General features: G+C 33.6%; 1 protein-coding gene and 1 non-coding gene across 2 annotated transcripts in view; one reads left to right on the forward strand and one right to left on the reverse strand.

The window, feature by feature from the left end:
* Nucleotides 1-10,963, forward strand: part of Smp_198930 (hypothetical protein) — a gene marked incomplete at both ends in the record, with an annotated part of 44,152 nt that extends 33,189 nt beyond the window's left edge. The window contains 4 exons of the mRNA XM_018798598.1: nt 407-1,633; nt 3,253-3,415; nt 6,912-8,087; nt 10,761-10,963. Of these exons, the coding sequence (XP_018646677.1) occupies nt 407-1,633; nt 3,253-3,415; nt 6,912-8,087; nt 10,761-10,963 (2,769 nt within the window). The remainder of the gene's footprint in view (nt 1-406; nt 1,634-3,252; nt 3,416-6,911; nt 8,088-10,760) is intronic.
* A 7,337-nt stretch (nt 10,964-18,300) lies between these two features.
* On the reverse strand, nt 18,301-18,367 carry Smp_tRNA_01948_Gln_TTG.1.1. The gene has a single exon. It is a non-coding gene (tRNA).
* Between the last annotated feature and the right edge of the window lie 1,503 nt (nt 18,368-19,870).

Consider the following 19,870-nt stretch of genomic DNA (forward strand, 5'->3'; position numbering starts at 1 on the left):
ACCGTTCACCATTGTCTTCAGTGAGTTACTATCTCACAACAGACCTGGTTGTACTCTACTGGTCACTGCTTTTCACTAGAACTCCAGGAAATACCTGTTGAAGTCAGTCACTAGTGAGCATATGATCATTATTACTTTGTATATTTGATCCCTTTCATGATCTTTTTTCTAGAACAAAACAGCTTCCTCACAATATCTAGTTATCATTGATTTTCCAGTAAATTTTATTTATCTTTAAAAGATTTGTAAAATAGATAATCTTCCGAATAAAATAACTCCAATTCATTGTAACTATCATGTTTACTTCATGACAAATAATCTATGAATGTAAATGAATATCTGAAGGTTTAATCAGTCAGATAAAACAAACTCTTTTTTTTGTTTATTTATTCGTCCTAATTGTAAGGGAACACGTACACCATCACCAGTGAAACAGACACTTACACAACGCTTAAATCCATTTCCGTGTATTTTCAAAGGATTATCAAAAAGTCGAATACTTGAAAATATTTCTTGTGAAACACTTCCATCGTTAGACAAAGTTGAATTCATTGAATCCGAATCTAATACAAATCAAGCAAATGGTAATGAATGTATAGACGACAAACGTCCACGACCAATTTCAACAAAGCCATTACCGCTTAAATACATGAATGATTTAGACAGTGAAGATAAATTTGAAATTTTTAGTCCATCACATAATAATAATAATAATGGTTTCGATAAGTTAGGATATAATAGTCAAACGTTACCGTTTTACAATAGACTAAATGCTATTCGCTCTACGTCAAATAATGATCATGTTGCTTCAGAATGGTCTTTAGCACCATCTGAAACACATCATATCATGAAAGCCACTTCAACTACCCCACCCTTACCACCGAAATCAACCAATTCTCGAGGAAGATATATTAATGGAATACAACATCGGCAGTATAATTCCTATCATCCATCTTTTTATGAAAAACAATCAAATGAACAACATCGTCAATGTTCATCGGTTACAGAAGGTAATAAAATTTGTAAACCAGAAAGGAGTGCATCACCGATTTTAGCTTTCGATGCAAACCGTATGTGTGAAAGTAGACAAAGTGCAGTTAGATTTCAAGAAAATACAAACACTTCTGGTATTTGGACAAAAGAAAATGAATGTTCACTGGAGGACACTACAAGAACAGCACAAATCAATGGGTTTAAACCTAAAGTATTTATTGACAGAGCTCAATCCAGTGATTCTATACAAACATTAACTCCAGCCGACTGGGATGATAAGACGACAAGTCATGAGAAAGTGACAGACTCAGCAAATGTAGGTACAACATATGATAATGGTTGTAGCAATACAGTCACCGAATATGATGTGCCTGCTGACAATTATGTTGATTGGAAGCACTCTATTCCTCCACCTATTCTGTATGATTCGTATTCAAAACAAAAGTGCTCAGATAAACCAAACAATGACTACTGCATCAATCGAAGACCATCATATGACATAAATTCAACACAGCTCTGTGAAAAAAAGCCACAGATTCAACAAAAGAAACATCAAAGAGGAGATAGATCCGAAGAAAATAAACATGGATCTGATATTCAAGCACATATCGATTTCTGCTCAAAAACAAATGGTGATTATGTAAGTATTATTTGGTAATTAATTTACGAATATACATAAGCTCAAAGGATTGTTCAGTTAAAAAGAAGTAATATGTAGAAGTAATTTCAGACACTATGAGACAGTGAGTGATGTGGGCTCAATATCGCAGCTTTAGTGAAGTAAACATAGAATCACACTGAAATCATTTGAGGCTGAAACATGTAAAATACTCTATTATATGAAATCTGAAGGCTTTCAATATGATTCTTTCTTTATGTAAAAACCTGCAGCTCTCGTAGTCTATCAAAAAATCTGTCAAACGAACTCGCCACTAAAACCAGTAGTTGATCATACAAGTTTATTAATGTATAATCCTTGAAATGCCTAACCCATATCTTTAAACCAGTTGAAACAAAAATCAAATTTTGCAATCAATAATTCAAGTGAGCTCAAAGACACCATTACTACAATCTTTGTGAAAGAGGAAAGATTAATGACAGGTCTGGATATTTTTTCCCTATTCATAGTTTTTTCTATAAAGAAATAATTAGATAAGATACATAATTCCTTAAAGTCTGATATTGATTTAGGTCGGAGATGTTTGCTGGATCTCTCTGATGTAAAAAGTCCCCAGGGATCGTGCCTACATCCTACTCAATTCAGATTTTGAGGAGATCCATAAAGATAAAACGAAGATGTAATTATAGGATCCCAAGTCCCTCTTATTTTTTTTAAAGTTATTAACAATTCTATTATTAACATTGTTAAATTATGTTATTGAGTTCATTTTCTCAATCATTGGACTACTATCGATCTGATTGTGATGTGCCAGGATCACAAACATTTTCATCTAATTATCCAAACTAGAAAACATTATTAACAACTAGAATGATAAGCTGGATCTAATGCTCTGTTCTGATTGTTTTCAACCATGTTAAATCATGATAAGTGTATGATGATTATAAGTTTCTTAGTCTAATTTGTCCTGTTATGAGTTTGGTAGATAGAACTAAATCAGTTATTAATTTAAAGGTTTCAATCCCAAGTTTGAACTTGATAGTTTCAAATATATTGAGCATTGGGTAGAATGTTAATAATAAATAGGTTTTTTGTTATATCTAAATAAGTAGAAAAATTGTATTTCTAACGTTTAATGACTTAATGGAAGTCACTTCTCCAGAATAACCAAAATAAATTAACACAAGAAACGTCAGAAATACGACTTTTTTACTCATCGAGATATGAAAGAACAGTTCTAATAACTGCTCGATAACAAACTAATATGAAATTTATCAGTTTGAGGTTGTGAGATCGTTAAGTTTTTGATTGAGATCATGAATCGATTGATTCTGGACCACCATTGAAAACCTGGAAGTATTGGATGGCCGTTTCATCCTACTATGAGACTCCGTCATCAGTGTGCATCCAAGATCTCGCTCGCGGGATTCGAACCCTAAACCTTCAGGTCTCGCGCATGAACACTTAACCTCTAACTTCATTCAATCCACGAAATTGAACGACCATCCTCCATTGTACTGACATGTTCACTTGAAAGTCTAAAGAATTTCATAAAACTTTACTACTTATTTTACTGTTAATAAGTAATCATTAAAAATATACCATTGTTGTATCAACTTTTGTTTTGTTTGTATACATAGGATCAATCACTCAATGATTTTCATCCAACAAAATCTGATTTAGATAGAATTAAGTTACAAAATTCTTATACTCAAATGAACTCACCAACTAAATTAATTTTAAATACTTATAATACTAACAATTCATTGGAATTACAAGGAATGAAGGAAATAAAAAGTTTCGGTAAGCGTTTTGGTTTATATTTCCAGTAAAGTTTAAGCATTTTTATATTGGATGCAATTAGTCCCTTTTATGAATTCAAAGAAAGCCAGAAAAAATATTGATGCAGAATAATATAAATCCACTATATTTCACCGGCGACCATACCACGTTGAAAGCATCGGTTTTCGTCCGATCACCGAAGTTAAGCAACATTGGGCCCGGTCAGTACATATTTCGTGGTTTCTCGTCAGCTGCTTACAACCAAATATGTATTAGAATTTTAACATTGAGATAATAGTGTGGAACGATTGACATAAGTGAATGTAAAGGATTGGAATGACAAAAGCAACTGCATTTACCAATTTACATGTACGTGCCAAAGCACATACATTGGAAGAACCGAGAGAAGAATACATGTTCGCATTTCTGAGCATGTTCCAAAGAAACTGATACTGTCAGGGACCAGGACTCTCAACAGTGCAATAGCTCGGCATTTACTTGACACCGGACATACTATTGATATTTCTCATGCTTTCAAAATTATTAGCAGACAAAGAAATACGGCTGCTCTCGGGTTCGCTGAAGTGATCGCGACAAATAAACTTAAACCGGGTAATTGTATTCAAAAAGAGACATTAATAAACTTATTACTACCCTGGTAATCCAATTATTTTGTGTATGTTTTTTTCTTGGTCATTAGTTTTATTTTGGTTAATATTTGGTTTTGTACTATATTCCTCTTCCATTACCCAATTCTTAAACCACCCTTTCACTCACACATTTCCGCTCACTTGTTTCTCTTATATTATATGAACTCTCCAAATTCCATTCAATTATTACGTAACCCATCCTATTTGTTTTTAATTCCATGACTCCTTCATTACCTCTAAAATTATCACACATTTCATCTTATGTGTCTTTGAACTCCACTCAGTTATTACACCACCTACCCTTTATGTTTCTTTGATTCTAACACTTAATAACCTCTGACCTTTTCTTGCACACATACATATATACAGTTATCATTGATAAACTTTTGTTATTCCAATCCTTTACATTCAATTATGTCCATTGTTCCATCCTATTTATTACCCCAATGCTAAAATTCTAACACATATTTGGTTGTAAGCAGCTGATGCGAAACCACAACATATAATGAATTCATATTATTCTGCATCCATGTTCGTTCTGGCTTTATTTAGATTTTTATATTGTTTTATTCAGTTTCCTTAAACTGTATATGGATATTTATTAGCTACTGAACGTTTGTTTGAAACCAGACAACAATGTCAAAGTGGGTGCTTCATTTTGGTTAACACACTTATCGATCCACGATCGAAGTTTTGTCATACCAATATATTGCAGTTATGTATAGTGTTGATCTATAATGAGGTATTATATTTCAACACAGATCACTTAAGCAAATATTAACTTAAAGATAGTTTATAATCTTCTTTTGAAACTAAGGTCTATGTAATTTCATCAAAATAATAATAATGGTTTTGCTCATTATTATATATTAAGTACAAAGTGGATTCCTCAACACACAGTATTTCAACAAGTTTCTTTTACTCTTCTTACATAACAAGAAAAGACAATTGATAACTGTATACATTACTTACTTACTTACTTACGCCTGTTACTTCCAATGGAGCATAGGCCAACGACCAGCATTCTCTAACCCACTCTGTCCTGAGCCTTCCTTTCTGGTTCTATCCAGTTTTTGTTCATTCTTCTCATGTCTGTCTCCATTTCTCGGCGTAATGTGTTGTTTGGTCTTCCTCTTTTCGTTTGGCCTTCAGGATTCCATGTGAGGGCTTGCCTTGTGACGCAGTTGGATGACTTCCTCAATGTATGTCCTATCCACTTCCAGCGCTTCTTCATACATATATACTGTATACATATATACACTAAATGAACAAATCAATTATCTAGAATTCTAGAAGATAAGACTCCGTACAACTGTTAATAAGCAATACGTTCGAGAATATAAACTTTTGATTAGGTCAGCTCTTAAAACTTGTTAGTCTCATAGTATATTTCCTTTATAAGGTATTGTAAAGCTTTTACCCCTTTGTTTGCGTGCATGGACTCTTATGCATTTGCACCTGGTTCTACCAGGCGATGTATAAAGAGAAAGATGCGAATGAAGTAGATGTTTAGTATCTAATAAAATAACACCTGACAGTAGTTTGCGAGATTTTAAATGTCTATCCATAACCATATTGAAATTAAAATTAAAATATTCACCTCATATTTTACTTTCTTTAGAGCTCTTTGAAACACAGCCAAATTTTTTCTTAAGAATAATGAAAAACAGTAAGGAACAATAAGGAACAATACAAACCTTAAAAGGCGATATCGTGTAACACCGAAAACATGTGGCCTATTTATGTTATAAGTCAGACGAAAAAATTCCTTCGACATTAACAAAATATGAAGAGATCAAGAGAGATCAGAAGAAAACCTTAAACCAAAACAATTAACCTTTGACATTGTATTTATCATAGAATCTCCATTGGTAAAAACGTCATGGTATTTCCACAGAGTACTTATGTTCTACTCATATCTTATGCTAAAACTAACAGGTTGACATTTAAAAGGATTAATTTTTATAGTGAGATTAATAATTTTCCAAGTAATTTGGACGTTGTATCAGTATCATCTGCTAAAAGAATAGTATAATGACAAACCGATCAGAACGTTTAAAGTTGGTGGAGAAGATTTCTAGCTCAGGTGGATGATTTTGATGGAGTGGAAGTTTGTGCTGATGATGTCGTTCAGAAGGACGATGAAAGCTGCACGACCAAACCATCCAGCTCAGAGATCAAAACTCCACGTTTAAAGTGCTAAAGAAAACATATCGCTTGTCTTTATAAAGTAAAAAGGATGTTGTTAAACATACAAGTCACCTAATTCTTTCTCTTTAGATTATATAAAAAAGGTTAATGGATACTATTTCTAAATCCCAATCCTCAACCACAAATTCTATGACAAACCTTAACTTTAATGACATTATACTTAATGGACAGTTAGTCAGATAAAGACGTTTAGATTACATTTTAACTTGTATCAGTTAGTGATGAAAAACCTGGAAAAATTGAAGAATCTACTTGAGGATCTTATAATTTGTCGGATTGGTCAAATCCACTCGGACAGTAGATGAACAAAAAGCATCAAAGATAATAAAAAGAACCATACTTGTTGAACAAATTATATGGATATAACTCAATAGCCCAGTGAAAAACTGTGTAGTATTTGAAGTGCTAGACAATGGACTCGTCTATGATTGAGAAAATCAACAACGTTCAGAAGGTGTAGTAAATTAGTTGAAACATGTCTCCTCGATGCTGTTCTTACTATATCCTAAAATCTGTGATGCGACGTTAAGATACTTAAAATGTAGTTTCATGGAATATTGTCTTATTTCAAAAGAATGCCATCATTTATCACAGGTGAGTTCGATTGTTAAATACATGATTGACTAATTATTTTATCTGTTCTTCTCCTACTCCAGAAACAATTACTACTAGTCAAAGCTGCGAAGATTTTAGCCTTTATAGACATCAGTTCATGTCGAATAGTCAGAATAATTTTCAAAATGAAAGTTATAGTTCAACATCTCATCTAAGTGTTCCAACGCCTTTCCATGATTCAGATGTCAGTGTATCCATGGTATCCAGAGAAAATATGCTCACATTAGCTACTGAATTGCCAATACAACCAAATGAATTTAAACAATATGAAACTCATTTGGACTTTTTACCGAATACGTCCGTGCATAATAATCATAGTAATGATAGTGGTAATAATAATAATAATTTGTCGACTTTGTTTCAGCAGCGTCCATCTTCACAAGTACACAAATTATTCACCTATAATTTTGAAGCTATAAATAATCATATTAATAGTCAGTCCTCTTTGGAACTTACCAGTATAGAAAATGGAAGAGAAGCAACTTTAAACAACTCATCACATCTAAAACATGAGAAAAAATCATCCTATTCAAAGAAACACGATAGAACAGGTATACTTGTACATGGTTGTAAAAAAACAAATGCTTCATCTTCAGATATAGAAAGTGTTGAGTCTTATCCTTCATTATTCGATGTATTACATCATTGTGATATATACCGAGTTATATTAGATCCAAATCTTCCAAGTCTAAGTGATCAACTTGGTTTACGTCTATGTTTAACTAAATTTCCCTTGGATGATGTACAAAGGGCTGATACTCTACAAAAGTTGCAGAACAATGAAATATTTGACATAAAAAGCTCAGATGGAAGTGTTGAAACAATGAACACTATGAATAGTCCAAAAGGTCCAAAACCATATATTGGACCTCGCAATAATGGTACTTTTAAACCAATAGAAATGAAACGCTCAGATATGGCTTTTGATGTAGTGACCATTGAAAGTATTGAACCCGATTCACCAGCAAGTTTTGAAGGCAGTTTAGCTCCTGGTCATATAATTTTAGAAGTTGATGGTAAAGATTTACTTCATCCAAAATGTCTTAAAGATGGATATGGAAATAAGTTGAATATTCTTACCATTGCACAAAACCAACTTCGAGCTGCACGTCAAGCAGCTTTAAATGGTGAAATTCCACCAATTCGTATAACTGCAGCACAATATCATAATAATTTTGGTTTGGCTAACATAGTAAATAATCTAGGAACGTTTATCTGTTCGTCCTAAAAATGGATTAAATAGAAATATGCACACAACTACAAATCATAATACATTTGATAAACTATACAAAACTAATGGCATTATAAATGTGAGTTGTTTTCATTTATTTTGTAAGATGTTATTGAATGTTTGCTAGTGAATCAGTTTAACAATGATAGTTGAATATCTTCAGACTGTTTGATGATGAGTAAGAACCCTAGGTAATTAGCCATATATTTTAGAGACAATTCAATACTAACTGAATAATATTATTTTCATAGTTGAAAGCGTGAGTCGATTGAAGCTAGATCACCATGGAAAACCTCGAAGTACTGGACGGCCGTTCCGACCTATTGTGGGACTCCTCAGCAGTACGCACCCACGATCCCACCCCACGACATTCGAACCCACGATCTACCAGTCTCATGTCAGAGCACTTAACTGATAGACCACTGAGCTGGCACCGATAGTGTTAATTTCTAACTTCAACACCATCGGATGCCGGCTCAGTGGTCTAGAGTTTAAGCGTTCACGCATGAGACTGATAGTTCCTGAGTTCGAATGTGGTGGGGTGGGATCGTGGATGCGCACTGCTGAGGAGTCCCACAATAGGACAAAACGGCCGTTCAGTGCTTCCAGGTTTTCCTTGATGGTCTAGCTTCAATTGACTCATGATTTCAACTATGAAAATATTAAATCTCCACAAAACCCTCTCTGATAATAATATTATTGTTAACAAAAGATTACAGAATAGAGTAGCAAAGTTTTATCGAATGTGTATCAGTTCTTTTTACTGATATTTCGTAAGAAATTTTGATCATTCTCTGTTCTCATATCTGTATCTCAAAGTGATCGACCTGATTTGACTTTTGTCAAAAGTTCTTGGATATTAGTAGTGTATATGGTACAAATCTGTCTCCGGGACAAACTATTAGTTAGTATTTCACTGTGTCTGACTTTTTCATTACCATGTAGAATGGCCTCAGCCTTCATGTAATCTGCTCCTCTCATCATATTTAGGTTATGGAATCTAGTGGAGTCTAAAGTGCCCATTTCCTTCAACTCGAGACAAGTCATCTAAATGTATCTGCATCCTACTTTTGAGAAAAGCACTGAAATTCAAATTCATCGCCTATTTCTTCAAACACTGAATTATGATGCAAGGCTATGTCAATGCTGTCCTCTCAAGGTGTACACATGGAAACTTAGACTAGTCAGTTGCAATCCTGAATATCGATAAAGCTAAATTGCCAGCTCTTACTAATTCCTTCATATCGATCGAACAAACTGATGGAATACCCTGATTTATCAGCTAAATTTTATAATGTTTTGTGTTAGATAGTATTCTTGAACCCTCTTAGACCTATAAACTTAGCTTCATGGGAGCAGGTAAGTTTATTCATGCACACGGAAACTGTTGTAACCAAACACAAACCGGTATGGGACAATGCAAGGACGGATCCGAAGATAACGGCAGAATAGTTCTTATACACAAAAAAATAAATCAAAAAATTGTCTGGATGCATTGTTGTTTTATACGTCATATTAACATAGACTAATAGTCACACTTTCTGTAAAGTGGTATGAGTACCATATGACATTAATTAATCAGTAAATTAAGTGTGTAAACATATTGTCATAGTATCAAACTAGTATTGCCAATAAATATGGTTAATTTACTGATTGCCATCAGAAGAGGGTTTTGTGGAGATTTGAGTAACTTGATAGTTGAATTCATGAGTCAATTGAAGCTAGATCACCATGGAAAACCTGAAAGCACTGGACGACCGTTTCGTCCTATTGTGGGACTACTCAGCAGTGCGCATCCACGATCCCACACTGCGAATACAGGACCTATCAGTCTCTCGCGCGCGAGCGCTTAACCCCTACACCACTGAGCCAGCATCCAACGGTGTTAATGTCTAACTTCAACCAATCCACGAAATTGAGGACGCATCCACCAATATCTTCAGTGAGTTACTATCTCACAACAGACTCGGTTGAACTCCACTGCTCACTGCTTCTCACTTCAACTCAAGGAAATATCTCTTGAAGTCAGTCACTAGTAAGCATATGATTATTATCAGAAGATTTTGTGAAGAATTTAATAATTTTATATTTGAATTCACGAGTCAGTTGAAGCGAGGCCACCGTTAAAAACCTGGAAACTTCAATTGAATCATGAATTCAACTATAAAATTACTAGTTACTGTTATCTTCAAATATGAATTCATTCCTTATTTTATTGATAAACATGAGTTGACTAGAGATATTTCAATTCATTAATATGAATAAACCATAAATTGTTAACAAACACTTTATACTTTATACAGTGTACTTTCTGAATTCACTTAGTATTGTTTGTTTGAATATTCCCATTGATACTTAGGACTGCAACTGGTCAGTCTCTTATGGGCATATATGCATACTGTGCGTATTGCACAAGCAAGCAGCTATCAGGAATCAATAGCTAAGTGGATAACGCGATGGCGTTTGAAGCGAACGATACTGAGTTCGAGTCCCAGAGTGAACATCCAGTTGACGAGTCCCAAATAGGACGAAATGCATGTCCTGGATTCCACTACTAGCCACTATCGATCTTTGCCTATAATGTACTTTCTGTTTTTTTAAAAATTTTCTCCTTTTTTGTTTATCATTAAACTATAGGAAAATGATCAACAATATACAGATTTTGATCCAATCAATGAAAATAGTCAATCATTTAAAACATCAGATCCAAGTGAAATTAATAGTAAATATACAATATCAGAAATAACTAATTCTGGTGAAGATTTACTTGAATTATTAAAAAGCAAATTAATATGGTTTTCACGTAATCAACAAATTCAATCATATCAATCATCATTTGATCCTAGATGTTTAGAAAATTAATATTGAAAAACAAAAAAAAAGAAAAAAAGAGAATAGAGAAAAGAAAAAAAAGAAAAACAATTAGAAAAATAATAATTCAATAAATATTGATTTATTGGGAAAAAAAAGAACCAATTAGATAATGATTATATAATATGGATACATACATGATGAATGTTTATTGAGGTTTCTTGTTTTAACATAGCAACTATTTTATTGATTATTTATTTATTGATTCATAATTTGAAATATTCTATGAATATATATTTATGTATTATATCGGAGAACCATGTACCTATTTATATTCGATAATTTTAATGTTTGATTATAATTCCTTGAAAAAGCTTGGACCAGATTGCCAGGCGAAACGTTAGCCCAAATACTGTGAAACTATTCGTTCTAATTTAGACGAGAGTTCTTATATATCCTTTGTATCGTTTGTATTGAATAAAAAAATTTAATAAATATCATATATGAAAAGAAAAATGTGTGAATTACTCTTTATACTACTATTGTAGTGAACAAAACACTAGTTTGGGATAATTGGATGTATGTAAGCACAAATTACAGACTATCTGACTGAATTCTGATAACCATACAGTAAACAGTTAATTTGCAAAATAACAATCAATTGTCTCAATCTTGATTGTTCCTCCTGTAAATATCAGTTCATCTTCTCTAATTTCATTGTTTGTGAATTTTCCTACCAATGGCGCTTCATTTCAGTTCTTTACTTATCGGTTTTCTGCCAAAATATATTCTAAGTTGAACCATCACCATATACTACTTATATGGATATAAGTAGACTACGCCACACTACTATTTAATGAAATCATGATTTATTATTATTAGTAGTATTATAAGTTTTTTTATTGAAATTCACTTACTATTGTGTGTTTGGATCTTCTCATTGATGTTAAGGACTGCGATTGGTCAGTCTCTAATTGGCATATGTGCATACTGTGCGTATAGCTTCGATATAGCGTTAATTCACAAGCATTGTAACGAAACGCGCGTCCTGGATTCCACTACTAGCCAGTATCCATCTTTGCTTACAATGCTTGTGAAATAAGGCTATATCGAGGCAATACGCACAGTATGCACATATGCCAATTAGAGACTGACCAGTAGCAGTCCTAAACATTAATTAGAAGATTCAAACAAACAATACTAAGGGAATTTAAACTTCATCCCATTGCACAAGAAAGTGGCTATCAGGACTCAGTAGCTGAGTGGATAACGTGATGACGTTTGAAGCGAAAGGTACTGGGTTCGAGTTCCAGAATGAACATCAACCCTGAGATGCAGGTACATCTAGTTGACGAGTCCTAAATAGGACGAAACGCGCGTCCTGGATTATACTACTGGCCACTATCCATCTTTGCTTACAACTATTTCTTTATACTTTTTAATGTTATTACCATAAAAATGTATGGGAAATCAGTTGTTAACTAAAAGAAACTTTGGCAATGTGAGTTTTACGTTGAACGATAATAAAAGTGGATTGATATACACATAATTTCCTTTTATTATTTTAAAGTTACTAAGAAAAAAGATTGGTGAAGAATAATACGAATTCATTTCATTTCGTTAGGTTCTCATCAGCTGCTTACAATGAAGGTGATTAAAGATATGAATATGTGTATTATCTTGTTAGTGTGAGACATCTCCTTGACACGGGAGACCACCATAGAAAACCTGAAAGTACTTGACGGCCGTTTTGTACTATTGTGGAACTCCTCAGCAGTGCGCACCCACGATCCCAACTCATGATTTCTACTATATAGAATTACAAAAATCTCTTCAAAACCCCCTTCTGATAGTGATCATAAACTTAGTAGTGACTGATTTCAAGAGGTATTTTCTGGTGTTCTAGTGAGAAACAGTGACCAATGGAGTTCAACCACGTCTGTTGTGAGATATCAACTCACTGAAGACAATGATGAATGGTTGCTCAATTTTGTGGATCGGTTGAAGTTAGACATTAACACCGTTGGGTGCTGGCTCAGTGGTGTAGGGGTTAAGCACTTATGCGCGAGACTGATAGATCCTAGGTTCGAATCTCGCGAGTTAGGATCGTGGATACACACTGCTGAGTAGTCCCACAATAAGACGAAACGACTGTCCAATGCTTCAAAGTTTTCCATGGTGATCTAGCTTCAATTGGTTCATGATTTCAACTATATAAAACATCTAATGTTCTAATCACTAATTCAATGTTCTGGAACTTTCCATCCCAAACATTATTTACCCGAAACAAAATTCTTTATGACTTTATTAATTCTATTAAAATCTTTACTACATTATGATATACATATTCATCTTTAATCACCCTCGTATGTATAAGTATACCAATATCTGTAATAATGTTGATTTTAAATATAAATATAATAGGTTGTAAGCAGCTGATGAGAACCTAACGAAATAAAACGAATGCATACTATTCTGCATCAATCTTCGCTCTTGCTCTCTTTAAAAGCAAATTAGTTGACAATCATGTTGATGTGTCGGAAAAAGTAAATTTTTTTTAATCATATTGAGTTTTCTTTGATTAGATTATAATAAAAGAAAGTAGCTATAATGGTTCATTCTGAGTATTGAATAATTCTCCTGGATTGTCTATCTAGTATCAACGGCACCTAGCCGACCAATATCACGATAATAATGAAAAAAAACACATCGGTATATCAGAATCCGGCTCCCTCAAACTCGCCTACCCGATAGCTAGGATAGAATACTATAAAGCATATTGAAAACGTTTAAAATTACAATTCATATTTGCGAATCATTCATACAATAATACAGGGTCAAATGCTGACCACACATTAACATATTTAAAAAAATTACGCAATTGGTAGACCACACCTTTAGTGTAAGAGAAGTGAGTAATATGTTGGTAGTAAGCTAAAAGTAACTTAAGAAAGGTACATGATAGAATTAAAGTTTATGCACCATAGAAAGGCTTACAATCAGGAGAATACAAAAATACAATAGCGTAAGTGTGTAATAATCATATAATAAAAATATAAACCATAACTTCAGGTAAGGTACTTCAATGAGTTCAACTTTGCTTCACATTTATTTCGTTATGGCTAATATATGTTACATGGATGAGACGTAAGAAAATTAAATTCAACTCATGAATCAAATAGAACCATGTAGTGTCGGTTGATGTATTAAACCCATATACCTTATTACACCTTCAGAACAAGCCAATTTACCTACCCATCATGAGTCAAGTTTTCACCTTGTTACTTATTCACTTATTAATCCTGACTATTTTTGTGATCGTGGAGAAGATTTGTAGCTCAGGTGGATGATTTTGATGAAGTTTTGTTCTCTGAGCTGGATGGTTTGGTCGTGGAGCTTTAATCGTCCTTCTGAACGACATCATCAACACAAAATACGGATAGAAGTTTGTGCTAATTATGTCAATCAGAAGGACGATGAAAGCTCCACAACCAAACCATCCATCTCAAGGAACAAAACTCCATCAAAAACCTGACTGTTTTTATGTGAGCGTATGTGTGTGTACACTTTTCATCTTATTCACCACATGTCTGTAATTTATTTTTATCTGACTATAAATGTTGATTGACGCTTGATTAAAGTGAGTTAGCTTACCCTCCATCTCCAATGGGTGTCATTTTTGCTTCGCTCTCTTCTATTCGCTTCATCCTTCTGATTTCTTGTCCAGATCAATGAGTGTTCAAAATATATGTATTCAAAATCCATTCTCATATTTGACTTATTTAACTCCGTTATTCATCAACGCGGATTGAGTCATGTATTACATACGATGATAGATAGGATGTATATTTTAACAACAATCATTCATACGATCTAAATGGAGTCAGATTAAGGCCTCCACAACCATCAACTGAAAATATTTGACGAACTAAATATCACTTGATAATAATAATAATTCTAGTTAGCCTGTATAGCAACTGATTAAATGGTTATTTTCAACATTACACTTATAGAATAGACTATCCAATAATATTTTACAATTAGAAATAATTTTCATGATTGATGAAATTGAATATTAAGCTTTTAGAAACAAATTTATATGGTATACTGGATCTATTCAGTGGTTGTAAGAAAGCGAAAGTTAATTGAAATGGAACAAACATCTTTCCCTTCTATTGTACACGTATTTTACATGAAACATTGTGTTTAATATTAAGCATGCACCAATCGAATTACACTTGTCGGAGAAGCTTTGGAGGATGTGGGAACCTTTACATATCTGGTCAGCATCATTGATAAACACGTTGGATCCGTTACAGATGTGAGGGAGAGGATCGGTAAAGCAAGAGCAGCACATCTACAACTGAAGAACATCTGGAACTCAAAACAATTCTCAACAAACACCAAGATCAGAATTTTCGATACGAATGTCAAGACAGTTCTACTGTATAGGGTTGAGACGTGGAAAACTACGAAGGCCATCATCCAGAAGATACAAGTGTTTATTAACAGTTGTCTACGCAAAATACTTAGGATCCGTTGGCCAGACACTATGAGCAACAATCTACTGTGGGATAGAACAAACCAGATTCCAATGGGGGAAGAAATCAGGAAGAAGCACTGGAAGTGGATAGGACAGATATTGAGGAAAGCACCGAGCTACATCACAGGGTGAGCCCTCACATGAGATCCTGAAGGCCAAAGGAGAAGAGGAAGACCAAATAACACATTACGCCGAGAAATGGAAACAGACATGAGAAGAATGAACAAAAATTGGATAAAACTAGAAAGAGAGGTCCAGGACAGAGTGGGTTAGAGAATGCTGATCTGCGGCTTATACTCCATTGGAAGTAACAGGCGTAAGTAAGTGAGCCTTGTGTTTGATTTAAATGTTGATGTAAAAAGTAATATTGAAATTATTTGGTTAGTTCTCCGTGCCTGGACATAAGAACATAAGGTCGATTGAAACACTTTTCTGTCATACTGTATAGGATATATATATATCATTTCAAAATTCAGCTCATTGAAATGTTAAACAAATGTATTCCATAGTTAACTTTCAGAGTCCGATATCAAAGTGATGTTGTGAAGCAACTAAACAATGGAGGCTTTTCTTTTGTTTTAAGTCTACCATTTTCAAAAATTCTTTTGATTAACATAGAAGTTGGGATATTAGTAATATATTTAGCAGCAATAAGTACTAAGAAAATAAAAATATGTTATCACTTAAAGGTTTTGTGGAGACCATATAACCTTCACAGTTTTTAAATCATGAACTAATCTTAGTTAAATCCCTACTGAAAAATAACATGCACTGGACAGCTGTTTCATGTTTTCGTGAAGTTCTTCAGTACTGTACATCCTTGACTCCCTTCCACAGGGAATGGAACTTCGAATTTTTGAGCTCATCAGTAGATCAGTGAGCTGACATCCAGCTCTGTTAATATCTGATTTTGAACAATTTATGACATTCTGAGATCACCTTCTATTATCTGTAGTGTATAAATATCTGAAAGTCTTCACTAAACAGATTATTGCTCAGTTATTTCACTGAATGGTACTAAATTTCAGTTTAGTTCCTTCTTGATTTCCAAATTACTTCAATTGAAGTCTTCATTTTTTTTTTATAAGGTAAGTGGTTTAGCATGGGTAATATGTATATATATTCCAACCCAAAGGTCCGTTACATTAATTTAACTGTTTTTAGGATTCAATATTCATCTTCAGAATGTATTATTAGTACACAGCATGTGTATCTTATGTTGAAATTATTAAATATGCACTTCAGTTGCTGGAATTTTTTCTTCATTCATGTCCTTATGATATACATAAAGTGCAAATTCAGTTTCACTCCTTCTAAAAGTGTGCTATGTATAATTCTCATTATGTGCTAAAAGAAATATGGTATACATACATCATTTCAATGAGCACTTTTTGTAACAAAAATAGATACATACAAATAATTTACTATGGAAATCCATTTAATTGAATTGTGCTAATTAATAGAAACAATTAATCAAGATCGATTAGTTAGTTATCCAATGTGATTTGATAATTGTTATATCTTGAACTTAGATTCTTAGTATGTCGCGTAATACTTGGGCAATAGAACGCTAGAACCCTCCCAAGTCACAAAATCAGAAGACGGAAGACAACTAGAAGGAATGTTATTTCAAACCGTGTCAATTATGGTACAAAACTGTCAGGCATTTATAGTTTTTAGTAGAAACGAAATCATCATTATAGTTATTAGCATTGTCCAATAGGGAAGCTACATGTAGTGATTCTAGAATATTCTACCAAAAACTGATTGGATGGAATATGTTCGGCTCCTTCTGGGCTTCTTAGAGCTTCCTCAACCTCACCCGTGGACCATCCTCACAATAACTATTTTCCAGAAGAATATTTGTGAGCCATATTGTATATTTGATGAGTATTCACCAATCATCTCATTCTTTTTATGGGAACCTGTTACCCTTTTGTGTTTTCTTCTGGTTAGACTTTGGGTACAATTTACTGACTAGTGCTTATCAGTATGAGATATATAGTGAGGGGTTTGTCTAAAATTATTTCAGAAATCTGATATTAAATAAAATGCACTATTATCTCCTGCGAATTGTTTTAATGACCATATCATTAATATAAGAGAGTTTCGATTACAAAGCATTTTGTATGTTCTCATACTGTAGTAAAATCAAGATTTATTGCTTTTGTAATGTGCGATACTCATAAAGATGTTTCCGAATAGTATGTATCTGAACATGGCGTCGAAGTTGCAACAATTGTCAGTCAGGATTAAGAGTTTCAATACATCAAAAGCATGGCTTTGTAAGAACACTTGGAGACCAGTTAAGAAGATAGTTCAGAATGCAGAACACATCAAAAGATTCAAATGAATGATTATAGGCTCTGTATATGTATTATTTAGGTACTTTGTTACTTCTCCCAATAAATTTACATACCTTCCACCCATTATCATGTTTTACAGTTTCTAGTTTTCATTGATTTTCTAACCAAGTCCACCGATAAGGTAAAACTACTTAACAATTTTGGTGTCGATAGCCCACAACATGTTACTAAATTTTACTTAAGTATTGATAAAGCTATTCATTAGGAGTTATGCACCAAATAATATTCATTTTTTTCAGCTATAACAGTTATAAATTCACTTGGTATTGTTTGTTTGAATCTTCCCATCGATGTTTAGGACTGCAATTGATCAGTCTCTAATTGGCATATATGTATACTGTGTGTATTGCCTCGACATAGCCTTAATTCACAGCAATTTTAAGCAATGATGGATAGCGGCTAGCAGTGGGATCCAGAACTCGCGTTTAGTCTTATTTGGGACTCTTCAGCTGGATGTACCAGCATCTCAGAGTTGATGTTCACTCTGGGACTCGAACCCAGTACCTTTCGCTCCAAACGTCAACGCGTTATCCACTCAGCTACTGAGTCCTGGATTCACCTGGATTCCACTGCTGGCTACTATTCATCTTTGCTTATAATGCTTATAACAATTATGCTTTAACTGACTAACGTCAAACTACATGTGAATATTAATGAAAACAGAAGGTTTTCATTGATTAAATAAGTTCGGAATCATTGACTGACGTTATTGCATTGTTGTTTATGAATATTTTTTCATCAGTAGTATTGTTTTGTGAACGATAATATTCATAACATGATTGAAAGGTGTTCGGCTGTATAAGTTTACATCTAACTATTCATAATATATCGTATTTCTATGTTTTGTTCCTTTTCTTGATTAGAAATGATTGGTTACCATTTAGTTTAAAAGGATATTTTAGATAATTAGGATGGTGTAACATTTTTGTAGGTGGTTTGGAAAACAAGTAAATTCTAGTCAGAGAAGATTAGAAACGACTAGCACAATTAATCTACAAACAGCTTATGTATTGTTTTATATGGTTGGTAAGTGGCAGTTAATTAGGCTTGTTGTAACCCTAATCAAGCAGAATGAATGAAGGTCTTCCCTCACACTTTAATACCGAGAATAGAAAGATTGATGTTATGTGTTGTTATTCTGATTCATGCACTTCGATTTGTATTATTACTAATGGTTTTATTCAATATTATATTTTTCATACGATATAGAATTCTCAGCACAAAGTACTTCAGCAAGTTCCTTTTTCTTATTTGTTAATCGATCCTGACGAGAAATATTGAGTGGTAACCGGTAAGATGTTAGCATTTCAGAAATCAACATCTGAATATTGTTCATTCTTTTCAATGGATATTGCCAGCCACCTTGGATGTCTCTGATTGTACTTTTTTTGTAACCTACACAACGAAAGGTCGTAAACTTCTCATAAACGCACCTGAATAGGTTATGCGCCTAATAGATATAATGATGTGTTAATGTAAAAAAAAGGCAGGTAACTTGTTGAAATATACAGATGGTAGGAACAGTGGCCCATATATTCAAGCAAGCCACCGATACTGTATAATCGTTTGTTCAAAATGCATTATGCTAATATAGAAATGTTGCAATACTTTTGAAAATTTGTATCGTAATTATTTCTATTCCAATATTCGGTTTCAACAACATTTTATTTACTTAAAAATTTCGTGATAAAGTCACTTTCTTGATATCACTATTCATAAGCAAATAGTTTGTATAACCTTTGTATAACCTTTTTGCGTTGTCATGGCAACGGCTATCTTTATAAATCTCCATGTCTTCTATTAACAGTTTGCTTAGTATTTTTCTTTTTCTTTAGATTACATATTATTAATTGATCACTAAAACTCCGCCTGTAGCTCCTCCGAGGGCTACTGCCGGTCCCAAGCTCACACGAAGGAGGAGGGTTGGGCATGGGGTTAGTGACCCCACCCCAAAGAAAACCAACTCTCTAAAAACACGCTAACCAGAAAAAATAATTGATCACTGAATAATGACCAGTGTTATGTTTATCTTGTTCTTCATGACTAGTG

The sequence above is a fragment of the Schistosoma mansoni genome (assembly GCF_000237925.1).
Source record: "Schistosoma mansoni, WGS project CABG00000000 data, supercontig 0151, strain Puerto Rico, whole genome shotgun sequence".
NCBI lineage: Eukaryota > Metazoa > Platyhelminthes > Trematoda > Strigeidida > Schistosomatidae > Schistosoma > Schistosoma mansoni.